Source organism: Empidonax traillii, unplaced genomic scaffold (genome assembly GCF_003031625.1).
Source record: "Empidonax traillii isolate 1590-97213 ecotype Southwest subspecies unplaced genomic scaffold, ASM303162v1 scaffold975:size500420, whole genome shotgun sequence".
NCBI lineage: Eukaryota > Metazoa > Chordata > Aves > Passeriformes > Tyrannidae > Empidonax > Empidonax traillii.
In genome coordinates, this window is record NW_020956168.1 from 1 (window position 1) to 20240 (window position 20240).

General features: G+C 55.3%; 4 protein-coding genes across 4 annotated transcripts; 2 read left to right on the forward strand and 2 right to left on the reverse strand.

The window, feature by feature from the left end:
- Positions 1–207: 207 nt before the first annotated feature.
- On the reverse strand, positions 208–5118 carry CUNH11orf52 (chromosome unknown C11orf52 homolog). Its single transcript, XM_027903502.1, has 4 exons — positions 4787–5118; positions 1930–1970; positions 1179–1225; positions 208–864 (listed from the first exon to the last, which is right to left on the reverse strand). Exons 1-4 carry the CDS (start codon positions 4972–4974, stop codon positions 628–630), a joined length of 513 nt encoding a protein of 170 aa, XP_027759303.1. The 5' UTR covers positions 4975–5118; the 3' UTR covers positions 208–627.
- A 2790-nt stretch (positions 5119–7908) lies between these two features.
- On the reverse strand, positions 7909–9834 carry HSPB2 (heat shock protein family B (small) member 2). The gene is made up of 2 exons (XM_027903517.1): positions 9699–9834; positions 7909–8823 (listed from the first exon to the last, which is right to left on the reverse strand). Exons 1-2 carry the CDS (start codon positions 9790–9792, stop codon positions 8372–8374), a joined length of 546 nt encoding a protein of 181 aa, XP_027759318.1. The 5' UTR covers positions 9793–9834; the 3' UTR covers positions 7909–8371.
- Positions 9835–11315: 1481 nt separating this feature from the next.
- Positions 11316–13839, forward strand: CRYAB (crystallin alpha B). Its single transcript, XM_027903518.1, has 3 exons — positions 11316–11723; positions 12631–12753; positions 13487–13839. Exons 1-3 carry the CDS (start codon positions 11526–11528, stop codon positions 13688–13690), a joined length of 525 nt encoding a protein of 174 aa, XP_027759319.1. The 5' UTR covers positions 11316–11525; the 3' UTR covers positions 13691–13839.
- A 2246-nt stretch (positions 13840–16085) lies between these two features.
- FDXACB1 (ferredoxin-fold anticodon binding domain containing 1) lies at positions 16086–19534 on the forward strand. Its single transcript, XM_027903511.1, has 5 exons — positions 16086–16444; positions 16920–17076; positions 17217–17420; positions 17832–17990; positions 18331–19534. The coding sequence occupies exons 1-5, from the start codon at positions 16279–16281 to the stop codon at positions 19496–19498; spliced, it is 1854 nt and encodes a 617-aa protein (XP_027759312.1). The 5' UTR covers positions 16086–16278; the 3' UTR covers positions 19499–19534.
- Positions 19535–20240: the final 706 nt, after the last annotated feature.

Sequence of the window (20240 nt, forward strand, 5' to 3'; positions counted from 1 at the left end):
GCTACAGATGCACAGCCCACCAGGGAAAGGAATTGTCCTGCACCCCTCGTTAATTCTGCCTTCCTGGCTTGCTTTCCCAGAGCTGTGCATGGCTACAGAACACTGTTTTCTGGGAGGAGGGCACGCACACAGGGCATGGCTGCAGCTCTGGCAGGCGTTGGGAGGAAGGCACTGCAGCAGATGCTGTTGAAGGTTTCATTTCTTTGCAGCATCATCCCCGTGTCAGTCCTGCACGTCCAGGATATTCTGAACGTGGACACAAAGCCCTCTGTCGAGCCCTCCCTCATCCCAGCCCCCTGTGGGACATGTTCCCAGCCCCAGCTGGTCCTGAGCCACAGCAGGGACCTCCTCCCCGCAGCTCTGAGCCTTCACCAGCCAAGGAGCAGCTCTGCCCCCTCCCAGCACTGCCAGGAGGTGGGTTTCCAGCTTCAGAGGAGAGCCTTCCAAGGGGAGGAGGTGGTTTTTTTTGTCAGCAGAATCAGATGGGGGAAGCACTCATGCTGAGAGGATGTCTGTGGTGGGAGACACTTCCCCAGAGAGTCCCGGTGTGTCCACGAGGTTCTCCTGGATCTACAGCATCTCTGAGAACTCCTTTTGCTGCTGGAGGAGGAAGAACCACCAAGTCTCTTACACCAGGGTGCCGTTCTTGCTGTCGTACTTGAGCCTGGCCCTGGGGAAGTTGAGGGTGGCATATTCCGTGGCGTTCTGCAGCTGCAGGTTCTTCACCTCGGCCGCCGAGCGCTCCCGGGCCTTGGAGAACACCTGGATGTCTGCATAGTGGATGCTCTCGTCCTGCTGCACCCCCTGGGCTTTGCTCACCGTGGCGTACACGGGGACATCGGGGACGTCTTCGTACGTGGGGACCTTTGGGGAGGGAAAGCTCTGGAAACTCAGCTCCTCCTGGGCTACTGCTGCTGCCCCTGCCTCCCCCAGCCCCAGCTCCAGCCCCAGCCCCAGCCAGCCCTCTGACACCTCAGGGGTTTTATTCTGCTGCTCCCACCGGGAAAACAGTGCCCTGCACGCTGTTCCCACAGCCAGGGAAGCCTACACAGGGTGAGAGGGCTCCTGGCTCTGGACAGGCTGCCCTGTGTCCTCCCAACCCAGCCAGCCCAGGAGGTGATGGCCAGCTCTGTCCCCTCCCTGCACAGCCAGGGAAGAGGCTCTGGGAAGCTGTTTACCTTCCTGCCAGGCTGCTGCTGTCGACTCTCATGCCTCACATTAGTTCCTGCAAGGGAAACACCAGCAAACCAGGTTAAAAGAGCTGTTTGTTGTTCCACCTTTGGGTTCCCCACTGGGAACAAATCAGATTTCCTCCTCATCTGCCACCCTCAGCCCTGATGCTGTCCCTGAGAAGAAAGCCCGGCCTTGTTTCTTTGGGAAAAATAAGGTTTCCCAGGATGACAACATGCTGTGGACCACAGTGTTCTTGGCAGGAGCCAGGAGTGCAGACACAGCACAGAGAGCTTCCTTGTCAGGCCCTTGGAGAAGCCAGATCCAGTTTTAACTTTGTTATTTCCTTTGCTGCCTGGCAAACATATTTTGCCCAGCATGGCCCAAAGGCCACAGGACACAACTGAGATACTTAAGAAATGCACTTTATTCTGGGGGAGTGTTGTCAGGCAGATGTTTGCAGCTCTTACAGGGGTTCGGTGCTGCCAGTTGAGAGCACTTGCCTGTGTTTTGATGTGAGACTTTGATATTCTAAAGGCACTGCTGAAGTCCCTGCCCTGCCCCATGGCACACCACACCCCCGGCTTAAAGAATCAAAGAAATGCTGCCTTTTGCTTCTACCAAGCTCCTCTGGAGGAAGGTTAAGCACAAAAAGTACAGGAGGGGAGCTCAGGGATCCCCTCCCACCCAGCACTGACTGATGCCACCCAAGCAGGGGCTCAGTCACCCCACCCCTAAGGCATTTTCACACATCCTTACCTTGCTTTTCCTTCTTTCTTTTGAAAGGGGAAGGACACTTCCTGAAAGTAGAGAGAGCACGTGAGCCCTGACAACCTCCTGCCCTCCCAACACACCCACCCGAACACCCACCCCGGGTACCACCTGTGTGTGGGGTGAGACGGGCCCAGGAGGTGTCTCAGAGAAGAACAGGGTCTCAAACAGCCCAAACAAACCCTCCTCTGGGGGTCGGGGGCTGTGGCACCCCCATTCCCTGGGCTCCAGCCCCCCTGCCCAAGGAGCAGCTGTGCACAGACCCTGTGCTAACCCACTGCTTCAGGCAGCTTTTACTGTTCTCAGCTTCCCACTTAGAGCACAACCAAACCAAACAAGCTGTGCACTTATTATCGGCCAAGCCAGCCCCTAATCTGAGCTGTACCTGTGTGACCAGGAGGAGACAAGCCAAACACAGATACAGGATGAACAGGAGCCAAATCCATTCCAGCTGTAACAACAGAGCCCAGAGCTGAGCTCCTGCAGGCTGGGGCTGGCAGGGGAGAGTTGCTGTCACGTTGTGGGACAGATGCATGAAGGAAATGTCACCACTGCAGGACGTCTGGGGGGGGGTCAGGGAGCAGGTGCCAGCCCTTGTATGGCGCACACACGTCCGTGTGGTGCTGGCCACGGACCAGCAGTGCAGCTGAGGGGCTGCCAGGCCCCTGCTGGATGGGGCTGCAGGGCCACCCTTTGGTCCCCAAGGGATATTAGACGTCCCACGTGGTGTGCATTCGCCAGTTGGTCGTGCCCCAGTGCAGTGCCCGGGGCAGAGCTGTGCCCGTGCCAGCTCCGGTGGGCAGGGGAGCAGGACAGCGTGTGCACTGATGCCTTGGGCACTCCAGTGGGAAAACAAAAACCCCAGCCTGAATGCAGGCAGAGAACCTGGAGACATTCAAAATGGTCAGTAATGATTAACCAGGCTTGCTGGGAAGGCAGAGGCAGCTTTGGGGAAGGCAGGGTGGCCACATGACACCCTGCTCCGAGTGTCTGTGCTCTGAGCTGCCCACGGGGGCACTGAGAGCCCTCCAGCCCCTGACAGGCAAAATCTGGAGGGCTAAGTCAAGGCAGAACTGCTCTGACCCTGAGATTAGCTCAGCTGGTTAGAGCACAGTGCTATTAACACCCAGGCTGTGGGTTTGACCCCTGTCTAGGCCATTCACTCAAGAGCTGGACTTGTGGGTCCCTTCCAACTCAGACTATTCTGTGCAATTTATCTTGTAGTGGGTTCTCCCTTGGCTCTTGCAGCTTCCTCCTCCACTGCCTGCAGGGTCTCCAGGGCCCTCCTTGGCAAGGCTTGTGTGCCAGAGCCCCTTCCCCCTGTGCAGCCTTCGGGTACATTGTGGGCTGCAATCAAAGCAGCCCCATCTGAGGCAGGGCCAGCAGGGTCCCTCTCCCCTTGGCTGCCAGGGAGGCTGCTGGATCAGCTGCTCGTTTGGGTTGCCTCCCTCCCCTTGTGGAGGGAGCTGTTACAGGCAGTGTGTGGGCTGGAGCTATTCTGGGCTGTCTGCAGGATAAGCACAGCCAGGCAGGAGACGGCATCTCCCAGTAATTGGGACATGTGTGGCAAGGGAAACGGGAGCAGGGAAACCTCTCCCCTCCTCTCAGAACCAGGTCAAACATGTTGTACCTCCCAGGCTGAGAGAAGCACATTGTATTCTCCATGACAGCACGCATGTCCCTGCTCCTCCACTGCTTCCTCCCCTCTTCCCATGCCAGTGCCACCCTGATTCGGCCCTGCATAATCCTGAATTTGGGCACATTCTCCTGTCCCTGCACACTGCAGTGCCCTGGGTGGTGAGAACACCTGGGGCCTGCCCTGCCCATGGTCGTGCCTGCAGAGGCACCCAGGCCCAAGGGCATATTCATCAATAATTCTCTTCTGTGAATAAATTTGCTGTAATAGCTTTTCTTTAAAGACCTCAGACTGTGCCCCAGGCACCTTGTTCACTGGCGCCCTGGGTGCCTCATTTACCCTCCAACACAGGGTAGAGGAAATAGAAAATGGGAGTTCTGGTGGGTGACACATCAAGACCCAGCCTCCCACCTCCCACCTCCAGCTCCTAATTCCTAAATCCCAAACTCCTCTGCCCTCCAGCTCAGGCTTGGCAGGACCTCGGAGTCCCGAACCTTCCTCCACTAGGTGATGCTGTGCCGCTTGGAATTATTAACAACCGCGGATGAATTTGCTCACACTTTTTAACAAACGCGGTGTTGGAGAGAATGTCCTCGGAGCTTCATTCTGATATTCACGGTTCTTCCCCTTGTTCCACGCTCAGAGCCGAAAGTTATTTCCACTTGGCTCCGAGTGATGCTCCATTGTGCCCTTTCTCTGCGAGCGGGAGGTCCGGCGTGACCCAGGAGGGATTAAAGTGTCACCCTCGCTCCCTCCCTCCCAGGGAGAAAGAGCAACAGCATCTCCAAAACGCGGCCAGGATTTCCCGAGCTTTAAATAAAGCCCGTGCAGAGGAGGGCAGGGAGAGGGGCTGGAACAGCTGAGAGCAGGGAGGGGGGGTGGCTGAACCCCAGGACCCCTCCCAGCAGCTCTTTCCTAGAGCTGAGCTATTCCCAGCCGCTCCTCGGGCTGCAGGAGCCCCAGCCGGCAGCGCGGGGAGGAGGCACAGCCCGTCGGGGCTGAGCGATGACACCAAAGCCCCTTCTCGCTCCTGCGCCCCCCGCCGCACCCACCCAGCCGGGACCCCCCGCTCCCTCCTCCCGTGCCGGTGCGGGCTGAGCCGGGAGCAGCGCTGGGAGCCGGGGGGGAGCCCTGGCAAAGCCCAGCACAAGGACTCGAAGCTTCCCAAGCGCTGCCGAGCCCCCCGCGCCCTGCCCGTGCCGCACTCACCACGGGCGGCCGCAGCTGCACAGGTTGCCCATGTCGCTCCTTCCCCCATGGAGCCCGAGTGTTCTCTGGACGGGCAGAGCTTGTATTTCCTGGTTCCTGCTCGGCCCCTGGCTATTCCAAGGGAGTGTCTGGCAGTGTCGGGTTTCTCTCCGCGGGCTGCGCAGGGCTGTGCTGGCCCCGTGTGGCATCCACCCCGGGGCCGGGATCACCCCTTGCTCACCCGGGGAGGAGGGGGCGAGGTCTCGCCTGCCCCCAGGGCATCACCCCCGGGGCTAAAACTCTGTGTTCTGGTTCGCACGGTGGCCGCCCCGCCGCTGTCCCTCTGTGCCCCCGGCGCCATCCCGCTGATGCCAGCAGTGATGCAAAAGGGGACGGAGGAGGGACTTCAAATGCTCCCGAACAAAAGGAGAAGCCCCGGAGTGGGAGCTCTCAGTGCTGTTCTCGCTGCTCAGCCCTTCGTCCCGAGCTGGATGTCAGAAAAATGTGTGGCACGGGCTGGCACCACCTGGGAAAGAGGGAATCTGCCTGGGAGGGCAGGGGATGCCCAGCAACACGGGGCTGGTAGGTCTGCTCTCATCTCCTGACCTGCAACCCCAGGGACACTAGTGGAAATCCACTTTTTTTTACAGCTGCCTATGTGAAAGTGTGCAGTGTTGTGCTTCTGGGAAGGGCAGGATCCCGTGAGGCACCTCACATCATTAAGGACCTGCAGAACAGCTCTCAGGCTCACCCTCGGCATGGCAAACAGGAACATTAACGTGCATTTTATCCCTCTGCTCCTCTGAGAGCCTTTCAGGCTCTGGCTGGCCATTCCTGGGCTAATCCTGCCACCTAATCTCAGGCAGCACTAAGAGGAGTGATGCTCAATACCAAAAGGTTTTAATTCACCCTTCTGGCCAGTTCCCCTCCTCCAGGTGAGCCCATGCTCTCAGCCAGGCTCACAGCATCATTTATCACCTGCCCAAGTGCAGGGCAAACTTTGTGCCCATCTGGGAGCGGCAGGAGGAGAAGGATCATTCTTTGGGAGGGCCACAGGGCACAGCTGCTCTCTGGGCTGAGTCCTGGATGAGCCCAAGCCTTGCTCTGACACTGCTCCTCATCACGTGGCTGGAGAAATGGCACAGCCCAGTCTGCACCACAGCACCCCAGGGAGGATTTAGGACTTGTGCAGCAGCTGAGATTGAGTCCTGATCCCAACAGGACCATGTTCTCAGGGTCCTGCAAAAGCCCAGGTGATCTTGGGGGTCTTTGGGAAGCTGCAGACTGTGTGTCTCTGGGTTTGCCACAGACACTGTTGTTTTAGTGAACCAGTGGCTGTTTTGATTTCTGGGATAACTTGGGCTTTGTTGCTTTGTGGGGAAGGGAAAAAAAAAAAGGGCTGGGAGCCTGTTCCCATCAGCCTCTTTCACAAATACTGGAGCTGCTGCTTTGAGCTCCACCAGAGAAACAGAAAGGCATCAAAAACATTGGCAGGGCCGTGGAGCGCTTGGCTGCCACTCTGCATTCCCTCCTCAGGCTGTGTCTGCAGGGATGAAAGAAAGCATGGCTTCCAGCAATCCTGCTGGGCAAAGCCAGCAGGCTGGGTGCTGCAGAGCCTGCCAGGGGGCAGAGGAACAGCCCTGGCTGACACCAGGCAGTGCCAGCCCCTGTCTCTGCAGCCCTGTCTGGGTGACAGGCTGTGCGACTGGCACAGGGCAAGGCCCAGCCACAGAGAATGAACTCGTGGCAGAGCAAAGACAGGGCTAGGAAAAGCTGGAGGGGGGAACAGAGCTGTGTGGTGACTGCCAATGCTGGGCATTTCTGTGGCAATAGTGCCAAAGTGCACTCCCAGTGCAGCCCCAACCCTGGCCAGGTCCTGCTTTCAGCCCCCAGTGCCCCAGCAACCTGCAGCCGTCGTGCTGCCCAGGTGGCACTTCATGCTCTGGCGTGTGCCAGGTCTGCACTGTGTGTGGATGTGCCCTCCTTTGCCCAGCCTGAGGGTCGTATGTTGGCCATCCTCCCTATCCCCAGTCCCACGGAGGAAGGTTATCCCAGAGACAGGAAATCTGCAGTGAGAGAGGGGACCACCAGCCTTTCTTACCAGCACAGGAGATGCCAGATCAGAGAAAAGCCTTTTGTAGCTGCTGCCCTGGAGTGTCTGTGAGTTTGAAGACACATTTTATGAGGGGGGACTAAGGGAATGATGGCCCTGCCTGAGCCCACACACAGACACGGGGATTTGGGCTCAGGAGCTCAGCCCTCCTTGGACTGGGGGTTTGGGTGGGTGTTGGGTGACTGGGATGCAGCTGCTTCAGGTGATTGAAAGTCACCAGCCCAGAATTATCTCTGGAATTACTATTAAGGACTTAGACAATGCCTGTTATATTTCTATTTTGACAGTGTCTCACTGGCAGCAGCTTGTCTGCATCCCCCATGGGTCCTGACTGAGTGTGGGTACCTGGTCTGCACCAGGGGTGGAGGCTCAGCCACCCTCCCACCGGCTCCTGAGCTGTCACACAGGGCTGATCTTAACCTGACTGTCATCCTCCCCGCTGCCAGGGGCCCTGAGAAGCAGAAACCCCCCATATTTAGGCACTGACACAGCATTTTGCCTGCTTTACTTGGCTCTGACGAGCTGAGGGCTGCAACTGGCACCTGCTGAGCCCTTGGGGCCGCCCGGGGCAGCAGCTGCCCCGCCAGCAGCTCACACAATCCTGGCCCAGCACCACGAGACCATGGGGACGTCTCATGTGGCCAGTCAGCCACCCCACAGAGCCTGCAGAGGGGCTCTGGGACACAAGGGCTGAAAATGTCAGTGTGTGAACCAGCCTGGTGTGCCATGAACCAGAGGGCTGAGGCAAACATGGCATTCCTCAGCTTGGGCTGCTTCCACCTGCGGGTCTGCAGGCGCACAGGGACCCTCCAGGAGCTTGTCACTCTGCACCCCCTGTCCTCGAGGCTGCTCCCTACAGCAGGCACTGCAGCTGCCCCTGAGCCAGGAGGTGAATCACAGAGATGCCCCAGAGTGCCTCCGTGTCACCACTGATGCCATTTCCACAGGGTGAGCTCTGCTGCTCTGCTCCTCACAGCTCTGCTCCTCACTGTCCATCCTTCCTGCTGCAGGCCAGGAACCCGAGGCAAGCAAGAGAAGACCAGAGGCAGGTTTATTCCTCTCTCCTCCTGAGAACTGCAGGCACTTTTACAGACCAACCACCACCTCCCATGGTGTCCACAAAGCTCAGCCACCAGCCCAGAGACAAGGCACTGGGATCTTCTCTTCCCTCTTCCCACTGTGGCACAGCCTCACAGTTTGGGATGAGAGTGGCCCTGGTTTTTTGGGGTGAGAGAAGAGCACCCTGCCTGGTGCTCCACGAGCACTTGACCTGGGAGAAAACTCGCATTACACTCACTCACACTAACACTTCAGTCCCCCTCTGTTTTCAGCTCCAAGTCCCTTTTTTTTCCAGCCATCAGCCTTGGGAAGCAGCAGTCTGGCTGCCTCAGAGCCCTGGCTAAACACTGATGGTGAGAAACACGAGTCTGTCACCGTGGGTTCCCCACCCCTGTCCCCCCTGCCTGCCCTGTGCAAGCCCACACCTGGGGCCCTTAGGACTTCTCCTTCTCTTTTCCTTCCTCGGGCTGCTCTTCTTTCCCCACTGGCTGCTCCTCCTGGGTTATCTTCACCTCGTTGACCTTGGCCTTCAGCTCCTTGCCGGTGCGGGGGGCCACGATGCTCAGGATGCCGTCGTGGGACAGGGTGGCCCTCACCAGCAAGGGGTCGACGTCCAGGGGCAGGATGTAGGTCCTGGTGAACTCCCTGGAGATGAAGCCGTGGCGATCAGCCTTCTGGGGGTGCTGCCCCACCACCTCCAGCAGGTTGTCCACGGTGCGGACGCTGAGCTCGTCGGGCAGGAACTGGCAGACGTCCAGGAACACCTGGAACTTGTGCTCGTTCAGGCAGATCTCCGAGGTGCCCCGCTCCAGCTGCTTGTTGATCCGAGGCCTGATGTAGTAGCCGTGGTACAGGGCAGGGGCTAAAATCTCAGATGGGGACACACCTGGAAAGGAGACTCAGTGAGGAGCGTGGGGTTTCCAAGGGAAGAGCTGGAGGAGGAGGGTGGCAGGAGGAGGAGGAGGCCGGGACCTGGCACACACCTTGGGTTTGCCACCACATCAGCACAATAGGGGTGGAGCCTCTTGCAGTTCCTACCTTTGTGTCTCTGAAACACACACACACACACACACAAACACAGCCTGCCAGCCACTGCCTCCCACCACACAGCCCAGGGCTGCCAGCGTGCCCAGGGCTGGCATCCAGCTTCACATGTCTGTTGGGTGGACTGGGAGGGACTGGGAGGTGCGCTGGGCGCTCTGCAGTGCGGAGCCCACAGCCAGGGATGGGCATGGAAAATGCTGATGGTGGAGAAAAGTGCCCTGAAGAACTAAAGGCCTTTTGTGTGCCATTGTCCGGGGGGCTTTCCTTGGAGCTTTTTGCCTTTTCACGCTGTTGTGCTGGAGCTGAATGGTTCTGCTGCTGCCCACATTCCTTCCCCTCCGCCAGCCACTGCCCAGCTTTGTGCTGAACCCCCCAGCTCAGCTTTTCTCCACATCCCCTGGCTGAAAAAACTTCCCCCCCCGCGCCCTCCCCTGAGCGTTTTGCTCCATGTTTGCACAGCATGTGCATGAATGCCAGAGCATGGGTGGCACGAGGGAGGGACAGGACACGCAGCAGTAGGCATGGATGGAGGCAGTGGACATGAACAGAGAGACCCTGGCTGTCCCCCTGGTTTGAGCTGGGTTCTCCCACTCCGAATTCCTTGGCTCCAGCTCCCTTCGCCTGCTCTGGAGGTCAATCTGCCCAGGGGAGCTCCACCACAGCCCTGCTGCACCAGGGTGGAGAAAGGTGCCAGGGGGATCCCACCTCCTTCCTTACCTTCTCCGAAGTTCTGGTCGTAGATCTTGCTGGGGTTGGCGAACTCGTACTCGGCGCTCATGGGGTGGGCGTGGGGCACAGTCCGTGCGGCCATGGCGGGGCTGGGGACGGGGACCTGCCGAGCCCTCGCTGCCTCTGAGAGTGAAGGCTGCAGATTGCAAGGTTTTAATTGGGTGAATTCCAAAGGGAGGAGTGTGTGATAAAAAGATGGACCAAAATAGCCACACGCACAGGGCCCAGGATGCCTCGCCAGGGTGACGGGAGAAGCTTCTCGCCGCATTCCAGCAGGGAGTGCAGGCACTGCCCGCAGTCAGGGACACCTTGGGAACATCCCACATCCAGAGATCCCCCTCTGGAGCAGGGGGTGCAGGAGGGGAATGGGCAGCCAGGAGGCACAGGGATGAGCTGGGGGAGGCTGAAGCAGGGAAAAGCAGGACAGACCCCAGGCTGTGCTGCTGGTGGTGCTCCAAGGCCAGCAAGCAGGTCCAGGGAGTGCCTGGCACTGGTGTGGATGGTCTTGATGGTCCTGATGGCCCTGAAGCCCCTCATGGGGACAGGGCAGTAGCTAATGCTGGCTGGGGCTGCCTGTTCAGGGATCCTGAGTTAACCAAGGCGCTGCAGCTGGCATAGACCCAGCTGGTGGAGGTGCAGGAGGGGAGCAGAGCCCAGCTCAGCTCCACGTCCCCTGAAACCAGAGATTTCCCTGAGCCCGTGTCCCTGCAGTGTGAGGGAGCAGGTGCAGTGCTGTTGATGTAATGGGGAACTGGAGAGGGTATTTATGGCCTGAGCTGCTGCACAGAGCAAATTCTGCTCCCTATTCTTGCAGGCAAGCTGAGAGGAAGAGGCTCAGAGCCTTTTGCAAAGGGCTGGCAGTGCTGGCAGTGCCCCTGAGCCAGAAATTGTGTCTAAGTTACGAGCTCTCAGAGGCAGAGACTAGTTCTTGCCCTTTAAGTACAGTTGCCAGGCTGAACCCATTCCTGTGATTGAGGCGAGGCAGGAATTAAAATAAATGTGTGAGTTAAGATGTATTAAGAGCACAACTATAGAAAATGAGCTTAGTGCAGGGGCACAGGCAGACAGAGGTGGCTCCAACCCCTGAGAGGGCACCATGAGCATGCCCAGGTCATCTCTGCTCCGGCCCTCCAGGGTTCTGAGGTCACAGTGTTGGGCTCTCCAGTGGTTTCTGTGCTGGGCCAAAGACCAGAGGTGTTGGGCCGAATGGTGGAGAAATCCATCCTTCATTCCCACCAGGCACAAAGGCTTCCCTGGGCTGCAGTGCCAGGGGGATCCCAGCCCAGACCCGCTGGGTTCTTCCCTGCCCCTGCCTGTGACTCCCTTTGCTGCAGGCAGGGGCAGAGCCCTCCCCGAGCTGGTGGGCGATGTGGGGAGCCGAGCCTGGGGCGCTGGCAGTGGGAACAACGGCCCCTTGTCGTTCTCCCCGGGAGCCAAAGATAGGAGCTGCATTGATCCCGCTGGCATCCGAAGCAGCTGGGAACATCCGCCAAGCCCGCCTGGGACTCTGCAGATAAACAGCACGTGGGGAGCGGGGAGGGCTGGGCACTTTGGCTTCTTGCTGCCCCATTGGGCTCCTTTTCTCCTTCTCCCCTTCCCCCTCCTCCTCAGCAGCGCGTTCAAATCCCTCAGACAGCTACTGGGCACCGCCGAGGGGACCGGCCCAGGAGTGGGACAATAAAATCCCTGACACCACTGTTCAAGAGGCCTCGGGGGGGTGGAAGGCCAGGCCAGCTGCACGGGTATAAAGCTGTCCCAGGCTCCCAGCACAGCACTGCAGCACAGTTGTTTGCCAGGCTCCTCCAGCGCTCTCCAATGGATATCACCATTCATAACCCCCTGATCCGCAGACCCTTCTTTTCTTGGTTGGCACCGAGTCGTATCTTTGACCAGATTTTCGGCGAGCACCTGCAGGAGTCAGAGCTGCTCCCTGTTTCCCCCAGCTTCAGCCCCTTCCTGATGAGATCCCCCATCCTTCGGATGCCCAGTTGGCTAGAGGCAGGACTCTCTGAGGTAATCTTTGCTTCTTCGTGCTCTTTGTTGCCGCTGCGTGCACGTCCTGGTGGCTCCGGAGCTGGATGCCCAGGAGAGCCCTGAGCTTGGAAGCTGCTTGTAGATGGTTATTTAGGAGAAGGCTGGGGAGAAGGGTGCTGTGCTTGTGGCTCTTCATTAGGCAAGGAGCTCTGCATGCTCTGCTCATCGTTTGTGGCTGAGAGCGAGTATTGCCATAGTGATGGGAAGAGAGGCAAACTGAGGTGGCTCTAAGAGCTGACAGAAGACAGGAAGAAGCCTGATTTCCCTAATTTCCCAGTCTGCTCTGCCAAACTTCCAATCCCACTCCCACCTGAGAAGCAAACAGCACAGGGGCAGGGGCAGTGGGAGGCTCATGTCAGGCTGCTGAGGAAAAAGGGGCCTATTTTAAAGAATCACTGCCGAGAAGAGCAGTGTTTTCAATCAGATACAGCACCCAAAGGATCAAGGAGCAGGAGTCTGCTTGCTTCAGGGGCTGAGCCAAGAGGCACTTGCCTGTTCTACGAGTCAATCTCTTATTTACAAGTAGCTTGTAGAGCTATTCTGAGCAGAAGGAGGGAGAGGGAAGTATTATTTTAATCTTTGCATCATGTTTGCCCTGATTTAGTGACGTGGGTCTGGCCGTGCACCGAAGCAGCCATAACCAGCACTACACCAACTCAAGGGTCAGTTTTAGCAAATTTTAACAAACTGAGAATCGCAGGTACCGCAGGGATGGGCAGATTAATGCAAGGCCAGCCAGGGACAAAGCCACTCAGATCAGAACCCCACAACAAAGGTCAGTGCATGTGTAGACACCAGCTGAGTGTTGACCTGCTGAGTTTCTGAGCGCCTCTTGAAGCAGAAACCCTCACCTGCTCTTTGCTGAAATCACCTCCTTGTTTTGCAGATGCGACTGGACAAGGACAAGTTTTATGTAAATCTTGATGTGAAGCATTTCTCCCCTGAGGAGCTGAAGGTGAAGGTGCTCGGGGACATGATAGAAATTCACGGGAAGCACGAGGAGCGCCAGGTACTTGTGACTTAACTGTGCAGCTCTCACTGTGAGCTTCCTCACCTCTGGTGAAGCAAGGAGGCTGCAAAACATTCCCTCCCCTCTGTGCTCACCTCAAATACTTGTAATTCTTTTCTTTATCAGCCAACCCTAATGGAAGATGCCCTGTGCAAAACCCCCCAGCTGATCCCAGACAGGGCACCAAGAGGGCGAACATTTCTCGCTGATGTTACAGGAACTGTGAACTGAACTGGAAAATCGTCTTTGAAATGGGCATTTTTGGGCCTCCCTCTTTTTGGGAAAAGGCCAGAAATGCAGGGAGGTGTTTGATACACTGACAACAAGCTGTGATAATCAAACCACACAAGGAACCAGTGCACTGCCCTGTTGTGTAACCTTTCCTAGGCCCAGCTCTGAGTTTCTAATCCTTAAAGGTTGTGTTCTGCTCTCATAATCCCACTTCTTGCTGGCCTGGGAGACCTGGGTGCCAACTGGGCAGACAGAAATCCAAAGCCATATTCAAAGGTGGATGCAACAGTGTTTTCCAGTCCCCATCTCCCTCCTACCTCCTGTCCCCAGTTCCTTGGCAGAAGGAAGGGAATACTCATGATAAAGTAGCTGGAATTGCCATATCAATATAATAATAACAACAATAATAATAATAATAATAATGATGATGATGATAATATGGTGGTTCCGGCGGCACCGAGCAAGCGCTCCTAACTACGCCTTGTCCCTTCTCCTTTCGAAGGACGAGCACGGCTTCATTGCCAGGGAGTTCAACAGGAAATACAGGATCCCAGACGACGTGGACCCTCTGACCATCACCTCGTCCCTGTCCCTGGACGGGGTGCTGACCGTGAGCGCGCCCAGGAAAGTGAGCGACGTCCCCGAGCGCACCATCCCCATCACCCGCGAGGAGAAGCCGGCCATCGCAGGCGCCCAGAGGAAGTAGGGCTGCTGCCCACACCCCCCCCAGGGCCAGCCCACAGCCCCCAGGGCCAGCCCACAGCCCCCAGGGCCAGCCCACAGCACCTGGCTCCAGAGGCTGCTCTTATTATTTATGCCGAGTAAGTTTACTAACGAATAAAACATGAACAAGCAGTCTGTATTTATTTGTTTGGGGGCACGGAGGACAAAGCGGAGCGTTGGGTCCAGGGAGCTGTGTGAGGTGAACGTGCCTGGTATCCTCTTTCCTCACAGCTTGAGTGGCAGGTGTGTCCAGGACAGCTTGTCTTGGTGTCCACAAGCACCTATCCCCCGTCACTTTGCGTTCTCTAATGTTTTGCAAACACCTAATGCACGAGTCTTTTCCTTCAGTGTTGCCAGAGGATTTCAGAGTGTTTCACAAGCCACAGAAAAGTTTCTCCAGTGGAGATTAAACTGGTAAAACAACTTCATGACAGTTGAAACCCATTTGAAGTGTGGGTATTCGATAACAACTGACTGGAAGACAACTGTATCTTAAATCTCTAGAATGACTCACGTTGTGGAGAAGCATCCAAATGCTGCAGCCAATTCAGAGCAGCTGCAGATGAAAACTGCAGAGCTGCAGTAAAACACAGATATCTCCCCAGAGGAGAAGAACATCCTGCTCTCATGATGCAAATCACATCCCTTTGAAACGATGCTCTTAGTGCCCTTCAAACAATGAACAGGATCTGATGTCTGCAGCAATAACCTGCTTTATGCCATCAGTGTTGAGTGATACAAACCACTACTAAGGCCTTTTCAGGCACCATCATCTGCTTAGCACCTGTCTTCAAAGGGATATGAGCAAAAAGGAAAGTCTGTATTACTGGAATTGAATTCTAAAATTCATCTTCAAAAAGGACAGAACGCCACAGATCTGTCACACAGATCGTCAGACTCAGCCACGACCTGACCTATTTTTTCTGTTCCTTATACCTGCTAAGACAAGAGTTCTATGAGAAGGGATCAGTTTACACCTCAGATGAACTGAGAGGTTACCCTTCGTTCCATGTCTTTAGGGGAGAAAAATAAAACGAGCGCTCAGTGACGTGGGGTCATTGCCAAATCCCTCAAATACCCCTCATTGCCAAGGTCTGGTGTTTCCCATTAGCTGGTTCCAATAAGCTCTCCCAGTTAAGGTGTTCCTTGGGCTTGTCTGACCAGGCACAGGGTGAGCAGTGACTCACAGTCGCCTCTGCTCACAAGAACAAACCACAGACACTCACTTAGGCCACAAACAATACAGATTGAAAAGCAGGAAGAATGTTTTCCACATGATGCTACATTTGGCTTTCATGTGTGACAGGTTTGAAGGAAATCACTGTAGCACTGTGGGTAGACAGGCCTCCTGGTCTCTGAGTCTGTTGCTTTTCCTGCATCCTTCTTGCTCCTTCCCTGAGTGTTGGACACAAGCAAAAATAAAAGTGCTGCCATGTGGTGGCCTGTAGTGACGCAGGACTGAGCAGCTGGGTTGCACAAAGGAGGTTCTAACTCAGGGCAGGGACCCAGAAACCAATGAGGTCCTTGTTCAAATTCTAAAAGAATAAAAATTATTAAAAGAAAAAAAAAAATTTGAGGAGGTAAGTGGGAAATAGCAAGAATATATCCGATGCATTTTCCCTGAGGGAGATGTTTTTTGTAGTACAGGGTTTTGTTGGGCTCAAACTCAGGAGCAAGAAATGGGCATTTTGAGTGAAAGCTCTTTGGGGATGATGAGGTCAGCTAGACAAGAATACTTGAAATGCAGATACCACTCCCTGAATGACCTGAAATACCTGTTCTGTGGTGGCACAGCAGCACAGCTCAGCAGGCAGAAAATGACAGAAAACATCTCTGTCATCTCTGAGCACAAATGGCTTTCAGGAGCTCCTCTTTAGCTGCACCACACATCCATCAGACTGTTTCAGCTCTGAGCACAAACACTTCACCCTCTGATGTTTCCCTTGTAATCTGGAGAGCAAGGTGCTTCAAAGCAGTGAGGATGCTGGAAAGGAAAACTCACATTTAGCATGGCTAAATATAAGTCTGGGTTGGTTTTTTTTTTTTTTCTTCCCTGGAAGTGTCCAAGGACAGGCTGGAGCCATCTGGGGTAGTGGAAGGTGTCCCTGCCCATGGAAGGAGATGAGCTTTAAGATCCTTTCCAACCCAAACCATCCCAGCATTCTGTGATTCCTCAGTTCCTTAGCTTTATTTATTTATTTACTTACTTACAGCGTTATTTATTTATTAACCGTTTTATTTATTTATTTACTTCCTTATTTATTTATTTAACGCCCATTTCCTGTTGCGCACCGGCTCAGAAAGCCTCTCCCAAAGCGCACCCCCCTCCAAGCGCGGCGCCGGGGAGGCGGCGGGGGGGATGCGGTCCATCCCTCCATCCCAGGAGGCTCCGGCAGCCCCCTGGATCCCCCGGGGATCCCCCGGGCAGGGGAACCGGCTGCTCAGGAGGCAGCGGGGATGCCCCGACGCCACCGGCAGTGGCCGCTGACCGGCTCCACGTCATGAGCGAGCGACTTCGGCTGCGGGAACCGGGAGCTCCGAGCGCCGGGGGCTGCGAGCCGCTGCCCGGGCATGGGGCTGCGGCGCGTCCTGCTGCTCGGGGAGGGCAACTTCTCCTTCGCCGCTTCCCTCTGCGGGGCCCGGGGCACGCACGTGGTGGCCACTTGCTACGAGAGCGAGGAGGACGCGTCCCGGCGCGGGGGAGCCGCGCGGAGCATCCGCAGGCTGCGGGAGAGCGGTGGGTGCGCGGGTGGGATGCGATGGGATGCGATGGATGGTGGGACTCCCGGGCACAGTGGTGCAGGAGGTCAGTATCGCTGAGCCCTCCTCTCATCAGGGCTCCTCCGTCCAGAGCCAATCGCGCTGCCCTGCCCCGTCTCCAGCCCCTTGGGAGCCGCTCGCCACTCCAGGAGTCTCATCTCAGACGAGGGACTGGAACGGTCCATTTGGCTAAATCGAACACCCTAAAATCTGATCAGACTTAAACAGTGCTGAGATTGCACTGAAACTATTATTTTCAAGTATTTTTATAAGTTTACACAGGAGATGAATTGGAGCCCAGGCTTCCTGGCGTCCCTAATGCACAAGTGGGGAGATGCCTGGCAGCTCTCATGTACTTCTAAACCAATTAGAGAACTTGCACTCCCCACCTTCCTCTAAAATTTTCCCCAATGATAATTCCCTTTGGTTTCTTTTTTCCTTTGCTGTTGCAGGAGCTGAGGTTGTGTTTTCTGTGGACTGCACCAAGCTGAAGGACTACTTTTCACCAGAAAAAAGAGAATTTGATTGCATTTACTTCAACTTCCCCCACTGTGGGAGGAAGGCTGGGGTAGTGAAGAACAGGGAGCTTCTTGCCCGCTTTTTCCGTAGGTGAGTAACCCAGAAACGGTCCTGTGCTGATTGCCTGCTGCGATACACAGGTTTGTGGCTGTGCTCTGGGTGCTTTTCTGGCCCTGTGAACTTTGGGGGTGTGCTGACAGGGTTCTTCTTGTTGGTGCCTTTCCTTCCAGCTCCGCAGAAGTGCTGGCAGAGGAGGGAGAGGTCCATGTGGCTCTGTGCAATGGCCAGGGTGGGACCCCCGCGGACCAGCCAAGGAGGGAGTGGCACAACAGCTGGCAAATAGTGGCTGTGGCAGCAGGAGCTGGATTTATCTTGAGTAATGTTCATCCTTTTAACGCAGAGACCATCCATGGATATAAATGTACAGGTTACAGGTAACCATCACACGGCTAGACCGAAAATCTGATAATTGTGCCCTTATAAAGCCCAGCATTAGTGTGTTCTTTTAGTATCTTGTTTGCTGGAGAGGAGAGGAACTCCTTTTAAATTTCCTTAAAATAGCTACAGTTCTTTCTCATCTCTGAGCAGAATAGCCAAGATTCAAATGCAAGCTTCTTGCCAAAGTACCCTCTAAAAATAAGACTATCCTAGGATTTTAAAGGTCAAAATCGTCAGGAGGACTGTGGGGTGTGTATCTGCTTAGCAGGCAATCCCAACAGGGTTGTAACAAGGCCTGGGGTTCACTGAGACGTGTGTCACAGGGAGTTACCTGTGCAAGACTTACTTGTGGCACATTAAACATCAGAGATTCTCAGTGGCTTTGCTCTGGTTTTGTGTGTTGTCAGGAGCCAAGATAAATCCTTCTGCGTAGAGGGTGCTCTGAACCACATCTTCACTCGGAGCACACCGCCCCTGTGTTTCACACCTCGGAGCTGCAAGATACAACAGGGAAGCCAAAAAGTTTCTTTTCAAGTGCCACAAGTCCTTGTGGATAAAATGAATAGGTGAGTTTTATCATTAGTTTCTGTTCGGCCATAACACACTCTTCTGCTCTCAGTGGGAGTGACCAGGTGTCAGATAAATGGATATGAAGATTGGCCAAAGTCCCATTCCTTTTCTATTAGCAAATCCAATTAATTCTTGATTGCAGCCTGGAGACAAACACCACTGTCCTGAAAACATGCAACACGTTTGGTGAAAGGATTGGCTTGTTCAGTTTTTAACCCTAAAAACTGGCTTAAGAATGTTTTGGGTGAATTGCTGCACTCAAATTATGACCACAGGGGACATTTCCAGGGAAATCTGTTTCGTGGTGTCTGTAATTTGCACTTTTCTTTTTCCCAGGGGTTTCCTAGAACCGAATTCAAACCACCCAGTCCGGACAGTGAAGGAGGAGCTCACGGCAGGGCTCAGCCAAGCCTTTCCTTTACAGGACACTGACTGCTGCCTTTCCCTGCTCCACCACGGCCCCCTCGAGGGGCTTTGTCCCTCCAATATCTTTTGGATCACTCTGAGCCCAGAGGAGACTCCAAGCACAGAGGAAACGTCTCACGGACTGGCACATGCAGTTTTATTTTCCTGTGTTGATTTTTGCCAGGGCACAGAGAAGGATGTACCAGAAAGATGTCACAGTGCAGGGCAGTTTTATCTTAGACCTTCCCTTCTGCCTCATGCTCAGGCAAGAATGCAAGAAGGAGCCTTTGCTCCAGGGACACTCCATGTTCTTTCTGGGCCAGTTTTCAGGAAGTGTCGTATCACTCCTCACTCCATGCCTGTTTTTCACGAGGTGCTTCTTGTGCTTGCAGTGAACAGGGGTACAGAGAGCAGCTGTGTCCAGGTGCTGGTGAATAACATTACATCCACCATACATTCTCTCCACCAGACTGGCCTTAAACCAAACATCAACCTGCAGGAAGCAACGGGCTCTGAAATGACTGAGCTCAATGACTTTGCTGCCTTTGAGTCTCAGCTGGGTAAAATTCAGTACTTCATCTTCATGGAGACGGATCCTCCAGGCTCCTGTGAGAAGGGCTCCTGCGTGGGGGTTATAAGGACATCTCATGAACTAGTAAGCAGTGAGCTGGTGCTTGTCTTTGCCTCACTGAACCTTGACCTGCTGGCCATGCTGCTCTGTGGAATATCTGACTGGAGGATGCTCTGGACACCAGACACACGGTTCCTGAGGCAGTTTCCTAGAGGGCAGCTGAGGCTCTTCAAGAGTTTTTCCCTCTATCCCCCTTCCTACATGCACGACGTCAGCTTTTGGGTTCCCGAGGGGGAGCAGTTCGATGAAGTTGCTTTCCACACCCTTGCCAGGGGGGTGTCAGGCGAAACGGTGGTTTCTATCCAGCTGAGGGACAGTTTCCAGCAGGCAGGAACGGGACGGAGGAGCCTCTGCTACAGATTGACCTTCCAGTCCTGTGACAGGGCGCTGAGCTGCCAGGGGGCCGCGGAGATGCAGCTGTGCCTGCGGGAGGAGATCCAGCGACAGCTGGGTGTGACTCTGAGGTAGAACATCCGACCTTGCGTTCAGGTGCTCGAGCAGCACCTGTGCCTGGCGCGGTGTGTTATTGCAGGGCCTCCCACAAAGGCGGGGTGGACTTTGAGCACCCGCACGCAATAGAAATGTGGACATTCCTGTTAAGGAGGACCAAGCACCTCCCTGTTCTCTCTGTGTGTGCAATGAAACCTCACTTTATAAAGTGGAGCCTTTCTTTTCTAGGGTCCTGTGAGAGTGGACTCGACCTCCTTCCTGATGCAAATTCATTTTTCCTGTTCTTGTTTATGCTTGCCCAGCACCTAATGCTGGTGGGGATTATCTCAAGCACGCTGAAACAGGGAGGATCTTACCATTTCCCAGGCACTGTGTGTGTTTTGAGCACTGAAAACAGATGCTCAGTGCCCGTGGGAGGATGGTGAGTTTGGGTTGCCTCACACAGCCCATCTCAGCAGAGGTGCTGGGGGTGGGATCCCAGCCATGGACCGCTTCCTGAGGAGCTAATAAAGATGGTAATCATGGAATCCCAGAATGGTTTGGGTTGGAAGGGACCTTAAAGCGCATCTCCTTCCACCCCCTGCCATGGGCAGGGACACCTTCCACCAGCCCAGGTTGCTCCAAGCCCCATCCAACCTGGCCTTGGACACTCCCAGGGATGGGGCAGCCACAGCTTCTCTGCTGTCTCTAATCACAAATTATCCCCATCACTATATTCCAGAGGATCCTAACCAGCCCTAAAACAGCTGTAAAACACCAG

Excerpts from the sequence above, each read along its gene's own strand:
- FDXACB1 (XM_027903511.1), top strand. The coding sequence starts at position 16,279 with ATGGGGCTGCGGCGCGTCCTGCTGCTCGGGGAGGGCAACTTCTCCTTC. Across the intron at positions 17,077-17,216 it reads CTTGCCCGCTTTTTCCGTAG|CTCCGCAGAAGTGCTGGCAG; the intron begins GTGAGTAACCCA and ends CTTTCCTTCCAG. Across the intron at positions 17,421-17,831 it reads TATAAATGTACAGGTTACAG|GAGCCAAGATAAATCCTTCT; the intron begins GTAACCATCACA and ends GTGTGTTGTCAG.
- CRYAB (XM_027903518.1), top strand. The coding sequence starts at position 11,526 with ATGGATATCACCATTCATAACCCCCTGATCCGCAGACCCTTCTTTTCT. Across the intron at positions 11,724-12,630 it reads TAGAGGCAGGACTCTCTGAG|ATGCGACTGGACAAGGACAA; the intron begins GTAATCTTTGCT and ends CTTGTTTTGCAG. Across the intron at positions 12,754-13,486 it reads GGAAGCACGAGGAGCGCCAG|GACGAGCACGGCTTCATTGC; the intron begins GTACTTGTGACT and ends CTCCTTTCGAAG.
- HSPB2 (XM_027903517.1), bottom strand. The coding sequence starts at position 9,792 with ATGGCCGCACGGACTGTGCCCCACGCCCACCCCATGAGCGCCGAGTAC. Across the intron at positions 8,824-9,698 it reads CGACCAGAACTTCGGAGAAG|GTGTGTCCCCATCTGAGATT; the intron begins GTAAGGAAGGAG and ends TCTCCTTTCCAG.
- CUNH11orf52 (XM_027903502.1), bottom strand. The coding sequence starts at position 4,974 with ATGCCACACGGGGCCAGCACAGCCCTGCGCAGCCCGCGGAGAGAAACC. Across the intron at positions 1,226-1,929 it reads AAGAAAGAAGGAAAAGCAAG|GAACTAATGTGAGGCATGAG; the intron begins GTAAGGATGTGT and ends TTTCCCTTGCAG. Across the intron at positions 865-1,178 it reads AGCAGCAGCCTGGCAGGAAG|GTCCCCACGTACGAAGACGT; the intron begins GTAAACAGCTTC and ends CCCTCCCCAAAG.